Source organism: Engraulis encrasicolus, chromosome 7, assembly GCF_034702125.1.
Source record: "Engraulis encrasicolus isolate BLACKSEA-1 chromosome 7, IST_EnEncr_1.0, whole genome shotgun sequence".
NCBI lineage: Eukaryota > Metazoa > Chordata > Actinopteri > Clupeiformes > Engraulidae > Engraulis > Engraulis encrasicolus.
The window spans coordinates 36,048,167-36,065,651 of record NC_085863.1 but is presented as its reverse complement, the minus strand read 5'-3'; the positions used below and the strand labels follow the sequence as shown (position 1 = coordinate 36,065,651).

The 17,485-nt window shown below is 41.4% G+C and overlaps 2 protein-coding genes across 3 annotated transcripts in view; one reads left to right on the top strand and one right to left on the bottom strand.

The window, feature by feature from the left end:
* The window catches only part of lhx1b (LIM homeobox 1b), a 97,244-nt gene extending 96,359 nt beyond the window's left edge, over positions 1–885 (bottom strand). Inside the window, exon 1 of one of the 2 annotated variants that reach the window (XM_063203372.1) lies at positions 736–885. The gene's annotated coding sequence lies outside the window, so the exon portion shown is untranslated. The remainder of the gene's footprint in view (positions 1–735) is intronic. The other variant, XM_063203371.1, reaches the window with a different exon arrangement.
* On the top strand, positions 14–17,182 carry mks1 (MKS transition zone complex subunit 1). Its single transcript, XM_063203368.1, has 18 exons — positions 14–386; positions 1,127–1,248; positions 1,484–1,539; positions 2,156–2,311; positions 2,473–2,570; positions 3,295–3,423; positions 3,805–3,909; positions 4,284–4,392; positions 4,790–4,846; positions 4,951–4,993; positions 8,315–8,377; positions 8,468–8,538; positions 8,633–8,702; positions 8,970–9,077; positions 9,518–9,651; positions 14,955–15,037; positions 15,494–15,591; positions 15,898–17,182. Exons 1-18 carry the CDS (start codon positions 310–312, stop codon positions 15,984–15,986), a joined length of 1,668 nt encoding a protein of 555 aa, XP_063059438.1. The 5' UTR covers positions 14–309; the 3' UTR covers positions 15,987–17,182.
* Positions 17,183–17,485: the final 303 nt, after the last annotated feature.

Sequence of the window (17,485 nt, the reverse complement as noted above, 5' to 3'; positions counted from 1 at the left end):
CTATGCAACGACAAGGACGCTTGCAAGTCCACCCTGGCCACCACATTAGCTCGAACTAGCGCCAAAATATCTGCTCTCATATAACAATATTTATTCAAACAGCAATGGTTGTAAGCTGCTGGGATACTAAACGTTAACGTAACTGTCGCGAGGTTCTAACATGCACGCAAAAGAACACCACGAGTACATTTTCGTGCTTGGAATTTGTAGCCTACATGCTAGCTAGTGTTGTTAAGTGATATTAACTAATGTTAACTGTAATCTCATGACGTGGAATAACTAGTCCTAAATGCGAAAGAAGCTGACTTCATGGCTGACGGTTGGAGTACAGATAACGGAGAGGCGGTTTACCGTTCTCGAGATGCTATCAAAAACCTCAAGATAAGGCAAGTCTTCTTTGCTTGTTCATCAACATCTCAAATGCTATTGTTACTATTGAACTAGCTGGCTTAGAGCTGGTTAGCATGCATACTACTAACGTCCAGTCATACAAAGATGATGTAGTATCTTGTGTTGTTTTAGGAACATGTGGCCATGTGTATCAAAGTACAACGTTATAGCTAATTTGCAAATTTATGAAAGCTAGTATGGCTTCCTGATGTTACCATCCCCTCGAAATCAGTACAATGGCATGGTAAAACCAGTATGGCTGGTACGTAACTATTGGAAGTACAGTATATCCAATTAATTGGTTAACAAGAGCGCGCTTTTGTAGTTACTGTAAATGAAACTTACTCACATGTATTGGTGTCTGTCTCGAGTAGTGGTCTCTATTACGGTACTAGAATTCCATCTGTGCACTTGACTTGTAGCTCTGCACAAATTAGTTTCTTTCCCTGGTTTTCCGTATTTCACTTCATCCCGTAAAATTGCCTACATCAAAGCACGAGGCCAATACCAGGCAAAACGCAATACTGTGACCATATTTGGTGATACTTTATTAGACTAGGTAGACTGCTGGGACTGGGATTGTAAATTAGCCACCTGACTGTAAAGCTTTGTTTTATGTATTCACATCCACAAGTTCCGTTATGGCCTTGCCATGTTATGTTTGTAATAATGTGCAATGTATAAATAAAAATTAAAAGGACATGTCAATCTTTTTTTATGTCACTCATTTGTATAGGGTGAAGATACAGCGTGTGACGTCTACAGCAGCCCTCTCTCAGCACCTGCAGAATCAGGTGTTAACGCAGCAGGACAGAGGAGTCATAGAGCTGGACACATTCAACTCTCAGTTCAAATCAGGTAAAACAAAAATATCATGGCAAATGAGCCTTGCCACCAGAGTGGTATGAAGTTGAAGTAGAAGTACTCTGACAGTATGATATTAAGTTGAAACCATGTAACATTATATCACTTAAATCACTACTAGTGATGTAATTACATTTGTAAGAGTACTTCTACTACTTTACACAACTCTGCCACAATGTTCACCAGCGTTTGCAAATGAAAACGACAATGTCCTCAAATATCCCCCCAGGTCCTGATGATGAAGAGGAGTTGGTTGTTGGCTGGCAGGAGAAGCTCTTTAGCCAGGTAAGACAGAATGTAAGAATTTCTAAGCTCTTGAGCCTGGCTTTGGCCTCGTCTCAAAAGGCTAAGGCACCATACTGTTACGCAGGGGATCCGGTTTCGAGTTCGGCCCAGGGTAATTTTTCCCTATCCTTACCCATCTCTCTCATACTCACGTTCTGTCACCATCTCACACTGTCCTGTTAAATAAGGCATAAAAAAGGCCTGTAAAAAATCTTCAAAAGAAAGAAAGTGTAAGTTAGCCTAGTAAACTGGCGCCACCCGCTGGACGCCAAAATATGTTGCCTGCGAGTGGTCTAGCCTCGAACCGTAGAAGTGGTCTGCCACATTGCCCTCAATCTGGCAAACCAATCACAACGCAGAGATTTGTTTTGAATCAAAGCGGGCGGGGTTTTTAGGGAGTGACGACGAAGCTTGCGACGCTGGGGACACAATAACAAGAAGGGTTGAACAGCTCTCGTTTGACTCAGCTTTGCAAGAATTAAAAGAACTTTTTCGCCATTTTACTGACAGGCTATAAAACGTGGATCCACGTTCTTTCATTGTTTTTGTTGTTTTACAGTCTACAGTCTTTATTTATGATCATTTGTATTATTGTGTTTCCAATGTGATGATGCAGTATGAGGAGGAGTTGTACCAGTTGGACACTGCGTGCCAGACGCCACTGGAGAAGCAGTATCACGTCGAGATCCTGGCTCTGCAGCGCGGGAAAGGACGAAGAAACCGACGCATCTTCACATACACAGACTTCGACCGTTTCACAAGCAATGACCAGGTAAAGTGTGTGTGTGTGTGTGTGTGTGTGTGTTTGTGTCTGTGTGTGTGTGTGTGTGTGTGTGTGTTTGTGTCTGTGTGTCTGTGTGTGACTACTGCTAATGATGAGTGTGGTTTATGCACCTGAATTGGCTCTTACTGTTGTTTGTATTTCTTGGGCAGCACAACCTGAATCCACTCACACAGACAGATATTGCCCCAACGTTTCTGGCAGAACGGATGGCCAACATCAGACACCGCAAGCCAGAGAGACGAACTTTGTAAGTATCTTTCTGTGCAGACATTGGAGAGAGCCACACTAATCGCTGCACAGAAAAGGCAGAATATTATTAAATGTAACTGTCACCATGTGTGTTGGAGTAGTTTATCAGGCCAATGCTTCAGGTCCAATAAAGCAGTTTGGGGTGTAAAATAATGCAGAATTGTATACAGTAGAAGAGGAAGTACTCTTACCGCAGAAATACACCAGCGGCGATGCGATTCAAGCGACAGAGTGTAGCAGCAAGCGATACAAGCGATTGAGGAGACAAGAGTATGTCCGTACAGGCAGAAGGCAAAGCATTCAAGCATTCCCATTGGCTGTGGTCACTGACCTCTATACAGTCATTGGCTGTCGCGGCTTGTTGCCGAACCGCGTCATAGAAAGTTGAAAAGATTTCAACTTCAAATTGTCGCGCTCGTCGCGCAAATCGCTCTAGTCTCCAGAATCGCTTTTGTCTCTCGACTCAATACAAAGTCAATTACTTCCGTCGCTCGACTCGCTCAGATCGCCGCTGGTGTATTTCTGCGGTTACAGATGTAATGACAACACTAGTGGTATGATATTACATGGTCGCAACTTTGTAATATAATACTACCGCTTGTGTTGTAATTACACCTGTAATAGTGCTTCTACCCCTACTTCATACTATATATTGTGTGTTATGTTATTATTAGCCATATTTTGGGTGCTTTAATTAGACTCTGTATATGTGTGTTCCTCAGGGATGCCAGTGTGGCTAAGGCTCGAGTGGTCACCTGGGAGCCCACGGAGGAGTTTGTGAAGAGCAGCCACATCATCAACACCACCGTCCAGACCATGCACATCATGGCCAACCTGGGGCCCAGTGCACAGTGCGTCAAGTCTTTTCTCATTTTTCCTTTAAACCACTACAAATCCCCCACTCTTTTTGTATCTATTTTACTTATCGATTCAGCCTAAGACTGTCAAACCAAGCTGTTCCGTCCTGGAACCATTAAAGATTTTTTAACTGTTCTGTGGTGAATGGAAAGTCTAGACCAGTGGTTCCCAAACTTTTGCTGCTGGGACCCCCTTTTGGACAAAAAAAAACATGTAAAAAAAAAAACAGTGTAATGAAAGCATATATTTGTAAAAGCATATATTTAAGGTTTTATGCAAACAGTCTAATCTGTCCAATGCTGTCCCTTGCAGTACCTCTGTGACCCCCAGTATGGGAACCATCCCTAAACCAATGTTGTCTCTCTTGTGTACAGGTTGGGAGACCAGCAGCATGAGTATGTGCTGTGTACCATCAGAGTGGACAGTAACGGAGTCATCACCATCAAACCAGACTTCAACAACAGCAAAGGCACTTACAGGTACGATAAAACAAATTGGCACTCTTTTTACCGTTTGCTTTGAGACTAGCAGCGGTTTACTGTACATATTGAACCTCATGAATTTGCTCTACATGGAGTACAGCTGTCAACAAGAAGAAAAAAACCTTCTCTTTAGATGTCAAATAGTGTTATGTTTTGACTAGTTTAAAACATCTATTGACAAATTCGGTCAATTAAGCCAGTGGCATTCAGCACATGTACTTCAGAAGTGCGAAAGGATGGGGCAGCAACGTATTAGTTGTTTATGATAATTGATCAACTTGTCATAAAACTCACCACACTGTTGCATATATAAAATAGCCTTCGAGAGTGTGCAACATGATGGTGTGGGCCATGATGATGTTGTTACTCAGGGTGGAGACGGGTGGGGAGAGAAAGGAGGTGTGGCGCCTCACTCTGGTCAACGCCTCAGCAGGCATCAGCCTGGAGGAGAAGGACAGGGAGCACCGCATGTATAGAGACGTGAGAAGACACGCACACACACACACACACACACACACACACACACACACACACACACACACACACACACACACACACACACACACACACACACTGCAACTGATGTAATATGTCTGTTCTGTTCTCTCAGCCCATGTTTCACCCGGTTGCTTTTTGACCAAGTCAGTGACATAAGGTGCTCCGTCTTGTGTAGATGCCACAACACTTGATGCTTATTAATAGACTTCAATGTAATCGCTAAAATTATTTGATTTTAAAATTATGTGTGAGATTATTATTGCAGCACAGTTCTCTACCGAAAAACAGTATAAATACTGTACTTTTTTCAGTAACCACAAATCTCATTTGTCCATGGCAACTAAAATTCTTATTCCCCCCACTTAAATTTTGTCTCCAGCTTTATGTTCGGCACAGAGATTACCTCAACAGTCTTGTTGGCCCTGACTTCGAAATGGTATGTTTATGGTCATTTTTATTGTATTAAGAAAAAAAGTGAAACTTGTATATTTCGTTATTTATTTTTAACTGGCACTGCATTCTGTATCTGCTTGGTTTCAGCCTCCCCATGGAGTGTTGAGACTGCTTATAAACGGGGAGATTGGTGAGTAGGGCTGGGCGGTTTTGGAAAAAATTAGCATCACGGTTTTCTTGCTGAAAATTGAGATCACGGTTTTCTGCACGGTTTTTTGATATGCGACGATTTCCCCCCAAATCTTAATCTTTCTGAGGAAAAGATCTCAAATTAAATGTTAAAATGAGATAAAATCATGAATTTAAATTAATCTCCATTTATATTTTATCATTTTTTCATTTCAATAATATTTTCTATAATTTATAGTTTATATTTCCCTATCCAACAAAGGGGAAAATGCAGCATTTCATAAAATAACCTAAAATCTTGACCAGGGTGTCATTGATTTCTCAAGGAAGAAGGGTTAAATGATTATAAGCAGCTGTTTTGGGCTTTTTTTCCAAGACAGCCCAAAACAGCTTATTTCATTTTACACCTGGCAACACTAATGGCTTATTTGTCGTTCTACACCTGGCAACACATCCGGCGCGTTGCGCTGCCGCTGGACTAGCGAGTAAACAACAGTGGGACAGAAACGAAACAGACTGAAGACAGACACTGAAAACAAACGGATTTACTTGACATTGTGTGCATATTGTCTTTGAATTAAAGTCCAAATCCAACATAGAAGGTATTTTGTCCGGTAGTTTGTGTCATATTGCGATGTGTTTCGCTCCTATTTTGCCCCCAAATCATTTCAAACAAATATAGCAATGTAGCAATGTATCTTGTCTACCCATTGCATTTGAAAGCTAGGCTACTTTAGCTTATAAGCAGTCTTAACCATATACTGCACGGTGTTGCCATATGGCAACATACCATTATTTTGGCATTTCCTGGTATTTAAATATAAATAATAGACACTGATTGGTTTTCATATTGAAACTGAGGCCTTGTTTTATCCAATTATGCTGTTTGTTGACATCACATGACAACACACACTGCCCCAGGCTCACTCTTTCCCTCACTGTACATGAGCGTGTGTCCTTGACAGATTGCTCTGGCATTGGCCAAGATTTTTTCACTTTTTGCAATATTTACCAAAATTTTAAAAAAATATTGGGATGATCTATAGTTAGTCATGATCTGTTTTCACCATTTGTTTTGTTTTCAACTAAAATAATTTCCTTTTTATGTTGAAAAATAGGTATGTTGCCATACGGCAACATTGTGCGGTAATGGAACAAGACGGTCAATAGGGAAAGTGTATTGATACAAATACCCAATTATGATTGATTGATTAATTGGTTTATTTATTGATTGAATGATTGATAACTGATAGTATTTATAATGAGTGTAAATGGCAGTCTGTAAAGAACATTAAAAATGTTATAATAGGTGTACAGAACTCTTTTATGAGCTTTCACTCTGAGTACATGCAGAAAAGCGAACAAAGCCTATGCAGCCTCCCCCGACTGCCAGAGGTATACCACAAAAATCCCCAAACCCCAGATTAGAGCATAAAGCTACTGTCATCTTGACCATTTGAAGCCTCCAAAATGTTTTGACTTCATGTGTCTGTTATAATTAGGCTAATTAGCACACAACATTTGTGCAAATCTGTCATGCCGATCAAAAAATTATTGCGTACAAAGTCAACCATTTTGAAAGTCAGCCATTTTAAAAGCATAATCTCCAAATTTCAAACAGCTCATAAACCAATAATATTATTAACACACAAGATTTACTGCAAATCTAAGCACCTATTGAAAAGTTGTAGCGTAAACAAAAGGTAGGCCGTCTCGAAAGATTGCCAACTTCAAAGTCAGCCATCTTGAAAGTCAGCTATCTTGACAGCACTGGCCTGACAATTTTACATGGCTAATTTATTTATTATAGAGTGTTATCACACAAGGTTTAGTGTAAATCCAAGCATCCATTCAAAAGTTATGACAAACAAACTGTCGGTTATGATGAAAGATGCCTGGTTCGCAAATCGGCCATCTTGAATATAGGCCATCTTCAAAGTGTTGGCTTCCAAAATTAAATCAGTGCATGTACATATTATAGACAGTTACCATACACATTTTTGTGCAAATCTATGCACAAATATTGTGTTAACACCAACTATATTCATTGGTGCTTGGTCAACGTAATACCACTGAAATACTGTTTTTCGGGGATATAATAAACAGTATTTACTTGTTCTTTCAGTGACAAAAATGTGTTAAATAACTCCCTTGAACTTGTGGGTAAACTTTCAATGTTTTTCTGAGATAAGAACAATTATATTTCTATAAAATAATCCATAATGTTGTTTGAGCCTTGTTTGGTCTGGAGGGAAAATGTACACTGGATCCTTTCCGTAACTGCACAATGTTGCCATATGGCAACAAACCTAAAAGTAACCCCCCAAAAAACTTTTTTTTGAAAAAAATCACAAATATGTCTTAAGAAGTTCATTTTATGTGACAAAAAACACAGTAAGATTTTTTTCCATGATGGGATAATAATGTGTGCAGTATAGGGATAACAGCACTGCGCACACAGTTGGGATGGTAATTAAATACAGTTAAGAATCAGATAACTGTTGTAGCCTGTTAACATAGCACCACATAGAATTGCCTTTTATTTAACTTTGTGAGATCAAAGGTAGGCTAAATGAATTGAAATGTTTGTCATGATTCATCCATGCCTTGTGTGTTCATCATATTTCACTCTCACTAGCCTCTAGCGCGTAACCAATTATTTTATTAGTTCAATCAACATCTTACATTGTGGTGACATTCCCTAGTAGAACAGCAACAACAGTGGACTTAGCAGAGTTGAAATGAAGTGTCAGAGACTTATGAATTAGAAGAATCTTTGGAAGTGTGACACGAGTATGAAGCTCACGCACATAACATAGTAGGCTATAAACAACAACAACAACAAAACCGTCTCTCATCAAAAAGAGAACCTTGTGTAGTGTAAACCGAGATCACGGTTTTTTAACCGTACACCGCCCAGCCCTATTGGTGAGTGACTGTTACCTCCACCAAGGAGGTTATGTTTTCGGTTGTTTTTACTTTGTCAGTCTGTTTGTCTGTCAGCTGGATAACTCAAAAATTATGCACAGATTTGGAAGCAATTTTTGGGGAGTTGTTGGAAATGACAAAAGGAACAAGTGATTAATTTTTTTAAGAGAAAAATTAGGGTGTAACATAGTCAAATGTTCTAACAAACAGATTCCTTGGAGGTCTGTACTCTGAGTGCATTTCTAGTTTTTGTTCAGACAGAATGTTCAAATATATGTTGTGCTGTATGTTGTAATGTAAGAAGTATTGATGCTGTTAGAAGCAAATGGCATGACACATTATTTGGTTGATTGGACGTTTGTTTGGTTGATTGATGTTTCCATATGATGTTCAGTTTCAGCTAAAGGCTACGAATATGACAACCTGTACATCCACTTCATCCTTGACCTTCCAAACAGTAAGTCCTTCTCACTTACCTCTTAGTTCCCAGTGTCCCTAGGTGTTTGTATACAGTATACTAATCTTCAGTTCTTTCACTCGTTTTTAGATTGGTTTGGTCTGCCGTTCGAAAGCCTCTCAGGAGTCACACAGACGTGTCAGACACGCACCTTGGGAAAGGTGGTGAAATCCTTTTTATTTTTCTAAGACCTCTGTAGAATGCAATAGTGATGTGGAATATGGATTAAATCATGATGACATTGTCTTCTTGCAGGACAATGTGGCGTTCTTCTCCTACCCTTTCAGCTTTGAGACCTTCTTCCAGGCCGATGAAGATACGGAGGGTAAAATCCTTTATCAGTAGCAATGAGCAGTAAAACAAAATGTGTTTGACTATATAACAAGATTAAGATACCCTAATATAATGTGATATACATTTCTATGATTTAGCTCAAAATTCTATTATACCTGTCATTGTACGAACATTACAATACACTTTTAAAGGTTTAATCAACTTCTCTTTGGTTCATCCTTGCCATGCTCCTGTCACACAGACATAATCATGTCATATGGATCTTTTCGTATTATTATTTGCAATGTGTGTCTTTCAGAGTGCCTTCCCCAGTGGCCAGTGCTGTACTTCAAGGTTCTCTCCCTGGACTACTGGCAGCGCTATCGGACGGAGGGCTACGGCTATGCCGTCATCCCATCTAACCCAGGTACGAGGACTGGGAGGCTGCCCTGACATACTATACTGTCTCACAAATCAGTAACTGTGTTGTTGTTGTTGTTGTTTAAAATTAGTTGTGATTTTAATTAAATATATATGTATATCAAAGTATAAAGATAAATAAAATTGTTAATCTACAAAGAATGTGATAATATACCTGTAGAGTAACAAAACAGCCAAATGTCAATAATGTACCTAAAACTACTAAGGCTGGACAGCAGGGCGGAAAAAGTCATTTTACCCAGTTTGGAGCTATGCACAGTTACTGCATTTTGCTTTGTAGGACAGTATTCATCCAAGTTGTCCAATTTATGAGAAACACTTAAAATGTATGATGAAATGAAGCATAATCTTGATGGTATCTTCGGTATTGACTGTAACACACCTGTGTGTGCGTGTGTGTGTCTGCGTTTTGCGTGCCGTGTCCAGGCTACCACAGCGTGACGTGTCAGACGTGGAGGCCCCTCCAGAACGGCACGGTGGCAGAGCTGAGACGCTTCTTCATCGGCGGCTCTCCTGAGCTGGAGGACTACAGCTACGTGCGGATACCAAACACATTCAAGGTACACTCTGACATGCACTATGTGAACAACATGAACAAAGCATCTTTTGAGATTATGCTACCAAGCGCTTAAGTTATAGTTTTGTTTGTTACAAGAGGTTTGTAGTGTTTTGTCATCTCTACTAGTGCAGAGCCGTTGGGCCTATATGCCCGTGTTGTGTTTTGTAGCCTACTGCACTACTACTGAAAAAAAAGAAAGAAAGAACTGGGATATTTTGGAGCCCTCCCTGCGCCTTCCTAATGCGCTCCTTAAAAGACATGCAAGTTGCTTAAACTATCATGTCTACATGTAGCCTAACCTATAATTTTCTACAATTGAGACGTCACACAATTTGAAATCACATGATTTTTATAGGCTAATCATTAGACAAAAATATGGTTCAGTAGAATCCGAGTGAAATTGGGATTAGTACTGCATTTCCATATTTAGGAGCAATCTTCCATAATGATCATGGTGTTTTAGCAAGCGAAGTCACAATCAATTCATATCTCTCTCTCTCTCTCTCTCTCTCTCTCTCTCTCTCTCTCTCTCTCTCTCTCTCTCTTTCTCTCTCTCCTATGTGTGCAGCAGTGCATGCATTGCTGATTGCTTCGTCCAAATTTCGCAGGCAGTAGACTTGCTATTAAAAAAAAACTCTCGAAAGGGAATCGCTGTAGTTTGGCCAGGTCTCCCAGTGGCTGTTTCTATCAGTGGTGGATGCTGTTTTTTGGCCATAGGCTGATAGGCTACTTAAGCCATTTCGTTTTTGTGGTTGTAACCCTGGTTGGGAAGATGTCCACAAGCGCATGTGAATTCGAATAGCGAAATCAAACTGTAAATTGTAAATCTCGAAAGCGTCAGGTAGGCCATTAGCGACAGGAGAGAGAGGGAGAGAGCAAGTTTAGCGGAGTTTAACGAAAAACATCCACTTCAGCTCTTGTGTAGCAGTTTGTTGCAGGGATGTGGAACTCCGCCGACTTGTTTTTTGTAGCAGGTGTAGGCTATCTCGCAGAGTGGCAAGAAGACAATTAAATAAAACTAATATCTTCGGTATTTTATGTCCTACTGGCATGACACTTTGCACTGCAATTCACCCTGCCACTATCCTCCAATTTGGAAATAATTTGATGGAGTGGTGCAGGAACAGGTCAGTCAGGCCAGGAGCAATACAAATATTGTTTCTGAGCTCCGGAGAAATCGGGAACTCCACCCACTTTGTCGGGAAGCAATCAAAGTTTAGCAGCTGCAACGGCCCTGGGTAGAGGCGTGTTCAAGGCAGTGACGTGGTTTAAGCAGAGACGTTCTATTGGGACTAAGAAAATGTCTGTTTTAAACTTCCGCGCAGCCTATTCTAGCCTCTACCAGTAGCAAACCGAGGGAGGCGTGTTAACCAGGCCATTTGGGAAATGTTATTCCTTATCATCTTGGTCAGACCAAGTCTCAGTACAGGATTTGAAAGTCGATGATAATCAGGCATGCTTCGAGCAGCTTTTTGGGGCATTTTCCTTTTCAATATCCAATATAAAATGTAGAAGAAACCACTAAATACTTGTTATTATGAATATAAACCTATCTTACCGTATCGTATCATATAGTTCATTTTATAGGGACAAATACATATTGGCTGTGTAACAGCCCAACTGATAGCATCATAGAGTTTGTCCTACACTTGATTCGACTCTGGCCAGATTCGCATTGCTGACTTCCCCAGTCCTTGGGAACTCTCTAAGTTGGTCGTGCTGCCTGAATATGGGTAGCTGATCACATTAGCACTAATCTCTGCCCGTTAGCTCCAGGCTGTAGCCTAGGCATCTTGTAGAAGGAGTATTTTGTGTGTGAGACATAGACCTTTATGGTTAACAGGAGAGCGCAGAGAGGCTCTTTTCTAAATTAACTATAAATTAACTTTTTTCATCACCAGCCGAAATGGCTACCAACTTATTTGTTGTGCTAGCCACACACAAAGTCACTAATGGCTCAAAGTGACCAAGTAAATTGGTCTTTTCTACCAGTCAAACTGAAATTTCACCAGCATTTGACCGAGCCAATTTAGAGTCCTGGCTTTTTTGCCTTTCTGTGATGAGTGATGTCTCTATTGAATATGTAGGTCATTGTCACAATATTAACTGCAAATGGAATTTTCATAACCCCTGTTCAAACAGTGGTTGTACTGTAGCTGATGGAGGATAATAAAAAGCTGGATATGACGGCATGATGACTGTTCCAATCTTGGTGATTGACATGAGACAAAAAATGAATACAAACGGCAACATTCTTTCATGATGATTAAAATAGTTTATTTATTTAAAATCGTGATATGGACCGAATTGTGAATTGGGTGTATCATTAAAGCCCTACCTTCACTTTTGTAATGTGTGTGTGTGTGTGTGTGTGTGTGTGTGTGTGTGTGTGTGTGTGTGTGTGTGTGTGTGTGTGTGTGTGTGTGTGTGTGTGTGTGTGTGTGTGTGTGTCCAGTGGTCAGGCATGTATTATGTACTCATGTAATGTGTGTGGGCGTGTTATGTGCGTGTTAGGCGCGTAATGTGCAGAGGTGTGTTGTGTATTCATGTTGTTTATCAGTGTATGTGACTGTATGTGTGCGTGCATGGCTATTGTGTGTGTATTGTTTGTATTATATATGGGGGTGTAATTTGTTATCAGTCCATGTGACTATTGTCTCTGGCGGCCCGGCTTGGAGAAACATCCACTTTCAGGCCTGTGTGTCATCAGCACCAAATAGAGAGACATCACATCTGTTCTGGAACCAGCTCCTAAGCTTCCAGGGCTGTAGTCAAGTCCACCGTTGTAGAGTCCAAGACCAGGGCAAGTCAAGTCCGAGACAACTCTGAGTCCAAATAGGTTTGAGTCTGAGACAAGGCCGAGTCCAAAAAGATTAGAATCCAAGTCAAGTCAGAGTGACATGTTGGACACAATACTTTCCCGATATGTGTGTGTATGTTGTATGTGTTGTGTATTCGTGTAAGGTGTGCGTGTGCGTGTGTGTGTGGTGGTGGTGGAGGGTGTTGTGCGAATGTATGCGTGTGCTATGCGTGTGCTATGCGTGTGTGTGTGTGTGTGTGTGTATGTTAAGTTGGATGTCTCTCAGGCCTGGGCGTTAGGCCTGCTCCTCAGCTTCCTCCTCCTGTCCTCCTCCAGCTGACATCTCTCCTGTAACAATGGCAGCCAATCCCATCTCTGGCTGCTGCAGGAGATGATGTTCACAGAGTTCTGGAGATTGGCATCTCTCACCAGATCCTGAGTCATCTACAGTGCCATCTGTGTAAGAAGAGATTTATAGAAAGAGAAGGAAAAAAAGATGATCTTAGTCAATATGAATCTGCATGCACACCCTGTACAATAGCTAATCCTCTACTTCTAAGGAAACAGAGACAATGGAGATATGTGATGTTTGATGGCGAGAAAGAGAGAGAGGGAGAGAGATTGACATGGTGGGCTACTTACTTGTCAAACAGGGATGAACAATCACGGCCTCTGTCACTGCTGAATGGGGAGTGTCCACTACTGGAGTAGAGCACTGGCCACCATTCACTGTGGACCCATCTGCCTGAGGATCATCCAAGGTCTCCTTGGGGATCAGCTTCTCAGGCCCAGTGTCCAGTCTGAGGCGAGCTGTGGGCTGGCGGAGGGCAGGCTTTCCTCCCATGGGGATCTCCATGTCCAGGTTGACACGACCAGCGGGCTGCCGCAGTCGAGGTCTGCTCTCCATCGGTGTCAGCTTCTCAGGCCCAGTGTCCAGTCTGAGGCGACCAGCGGGCTGCCGCAGTCCAGGTCTGCTCTCCATAGCCATGTGTCTCATATTGGCCGCTTTCAGGTGATCCAGCAAAGCCACTATGTCACCATCAGCTTTGGCCACAGAGTTCAGAGTGGCCAACAGATCACATGGGCTGATGGAGGAGCTTACACTACCAGCCCCATCCGTCTCACCATGATCCACAATAGTTTTGTGGGTCACTCTCTCAACCGGCTCCTCAGCCCCAGTTGTCAGGTTGGGGGGAGTTTTTGGCTGCTGTAGGGCCTTTGAGCTTGCATCAGCTGCCTCCTCAGCTAACTGGCCTGAGAGAATCACTGGGTCAGTACCTGACAGGTCCACTGCTGGCCCCATCATGTCCACTGCTGGCGTGCTTTCACCACTGGCCCCATCTTCTTTCCTCTCGTCCATAGCCATGGGCTTATCCATCTTCATCTTGATCTCCTCTTCTTTTTCCTTCAAATCATTCTTCTCATGTTTTAGCCTCTTGGCCTCCTTCCTCATCTTCTTCTTGCTGGGGTTGGTCTTGCCCACAGCCTGGGCCCTTTGCCTGGCCATGTCATCCATCTCACCCTCCTCATGAGGCACCGGTGGGCAAAAGCAGCAGAAAAGTTTGCAGAGCTTCATATTTAGCAGCTGTTCTCTTTGAAGTCTGAAATTAGACTGAGAAGTTACACTGAACATTCTACTTTGCATGGAGTTGCATGTAAACATTCCGTGAAGTTGTCACGACGACGATGAATGTGTTCTTTTGAATCTGGGGCAGCAACAAAGTGGAGTAGAATGCCCAGCTCAGCCATTTTTTGTTTTTTTACATTTCAGCCACTGCTCTGCAAGCCAAATAAAATAACTTTACATTCCCATTGCTGTAGTGCTTTCACACTGTATTTTGGATGTATTGAAGTAAAAGAGAGTAATAATACTGAATACCTTTAATTACTTTATTTGTATTTACATCCCCCCCCCCACACACACACACATACATACGCACATGACTTTCATAAATTAAATTATTATTATTATTATTATTATTATTATTATTATTATCAATATTTATGTATTTATTAATTTGGAGATCATAGCCATGGATGTGATAGAGACAGTCTAATGATCCCATTCTTTAAAAGAAAAAAAGAGACAGGACAAAAATGGAAGAAAAAAACATAAATTATTAAAACGGAATTAATTTTTCACCTCAATTAATTAAATTATTATTTTGGAATGGCTGTGTTTTCGCACATGTTGATTCTGAGAAAGAGACAAAAAGAAAAGATGGAGAGGGAGAGAGAGAGAAAAAAAAGACAAAAGAACTTATCTGAGAAAGAGGAGATAAAATAGAAGTAGAGATAAGGGTGAAGGAAAAAAAGACCAGACTGATGACAAGGAGGCATTGATAACAGTCTGGTAGAGGCGGACAGATGTGTAGGTCTACTGAGCAAGCACACAGACAGGGAGCCGTTGGGGGCTGGCAGGATGTTGATAGACACACACACACACACACACACACACACATGCCGCATGCATGTTTAATCCCTCATGTGTTTTGTTTCTTTAGGGTGAGAGACTGAGTCGTTTTGGCTTTCGCACTGAGACTACAGGGAGTGTGACATTCACTCTCAACTGCCTGCAGCAAGCCAGGTGAGGCCATTACCAGTACAGCATCCATGATGATGAATAATAGGAGGAATACTGGTTCAGGATGCTGTATCCAAAATGTTCATCTCTTTGTTATATAGGGAACGTAGTAGTATCTTCACAGCATAGAGTACACTGTGACTGGACAAAGCGAAATATCATGTGATCTAAATGGCTGATGTTCCATGGCTAATATAAACAAACACCAGCCCATGTACAGTTCTTAGCTGGTTTTATTATTTATGTATGTATTATTTATTATGTGTTTTTTTTTTTACATGGCTTTTAAAACTTTTTGAGAATGCATGCTTTTACCATTTTAAATTTGTATGGGTAAGATATTCTCTGTAAATGTGTGGATGCGTACTGTATGTTGTGTTTTGGTAGGCGTTGGTCCTGCTAGGTCATATAATCAATTTCTGCATGTCTGTGCATGTTTGTGTCTGTGTGTGTCTTCAGGGCTTTTATTGACGCTAACTCGCTGACGAGAAGAAGGCAGGCGGTCATGGATCATCTTGGGGACCACAGTCAACAGAAATCTCTACAGCAGATCATGGGTGAGATATGGCAGATGATGATAACACTAGCAAGAAGCAGAATAGACCTTATATCATGTTTTTCTATGTAGTTCACGCTGACAATTCAGAGGCATTTCCTTAAAGCAATTTTATGATTGCTAAACAGCAAGTACTGTTTTTCTAGCTGCAGTTTTCTTATCTACTTGCAAAGTTGCCGTACTAATGCTGGCTTAGCAGCTGAAAACAACCCAACACTTGGCATGCTCTTTCATGGTATTTAATCGATGACTGATTGAACACTGCTAAGCACTGGTGTGTGTGTGTTTTGTGTGTTGATTTCTGCAGAGCTGTTTGAGGCGGCGCGTAAACGGATGCGAGCGGCCAGAGAGGGCTTTCTGGACATCACCGCCAGTGGCTCCGAGTCCGCTGCCTAACCGCATCACAGCATCACAGCAGCAGCATACAGTATATCACGAAAGTAAATACACCCCTCAGAGTTTTTGCAGATTTTTGAGTATATATTTTCATAGGAAAGCATTACAGAAATTTCACTTTGACACAATGATTAGTGACCATTTAACAACTTATTCAACCGCTTAAATTTCTTGTTCACTCAGAAAAAAAACAAAATACAGCCATTAATGTTTGAACATGTACTCACAAAAGTGAGTACACCGCAGATTAAAATCCGGTAAAGAAGGGGCTGTGTTTGCTCGAATCGTCTCAAAATGAAACGAAATGAAAAGGGATGAAAAGGGAGGTCATCAGTGTGCGTTTCAACCTTTCTTTGCATTGAACTTTTACATTTTGAGTCTGCATCTGGCTTAAATAGATTGGTATGAGATTTGAATGCAATCCTATGGAGAATATCATGATCTGCTTCAGTAGTCACAATGCATGTTGACATGCATGTTTCTTTTAGGTGTATTTCAGATTGACAATGTTGACAGCATTCATGCATCCCCTAACCAAGTCAGTCCCACTACCATGCTTGGCTATTGAGAGGATACGCTTTTTTGGTAAAACTCACTTGTTTACCACCACACATGCTTGACACCATCTAAAGCAAATTTGTTTATCTTGGTCTCAAGAGAGATGAACAGACCAAGGATATGGATCACTGGAACCATGTCGTGTGATCTGAAGAGGTGTGTGTGTGTGTGTGTGTGTGTGTGTGTGTGTGTGTGTGTGTGTGTGTGTGTGTGTGTGTGTGTGTGTGTGTGTGTGTGTGTGTGTGTGTGCGTGCGTGCGTGCGTGCGTGCGTGCGTGCGTGCGTGCGTGCGTGCGTGCGTGCGTGCGTGCGTGCGTGCGTGCGTGCGTGCGTGCATGCGTGTGCCCGTGTGTGGATGTGTGTGTGTGTGTGGGGATGTGTGTGCGTGCGTGCGTGCGTGAGAAAGAGAGAGAGAGCTCTCCTCTCACCGCTGTAAAAAAGTGAAAGACAGTCCTATAGACTGGCGGGGCCATAGATTGTGCTGTCAGCACATATTAAGAGATGTTGTCCTAAAGCGACCTTCTATATGGCCATATTGATTATGTACATGGATTTTTATATTGTATATTGGGCACTTCCAGAACTGTAGTTACGTATGTATTTTTGTGCTTTTGTAATTAAAAAGTCCCTCTGTTTTGACTTGTAGCCTTTGTGTATAATTGTTTTGAAAAACTGAAATACCAAACCCATTTAATTTCATGAAAATCCTTTAGTTTGTATCAAAATCTCTATTGATGGCCACGTAAGACAAGTAGAGCATGTTCACCAACAGGGAAAAATGAGTTTTAAACTATCCTGAAATGTGACCTGTTTGACAAAGCTTGCCACTGTTGATTAACAACATAGGGGGCTTACTATTTACCAACCAAGTTTATTATGCTGGGCTTTAATTTGGGCTATTTTGCCTTTATTGAGATAGGAGATGATTACAGGAAATGAATG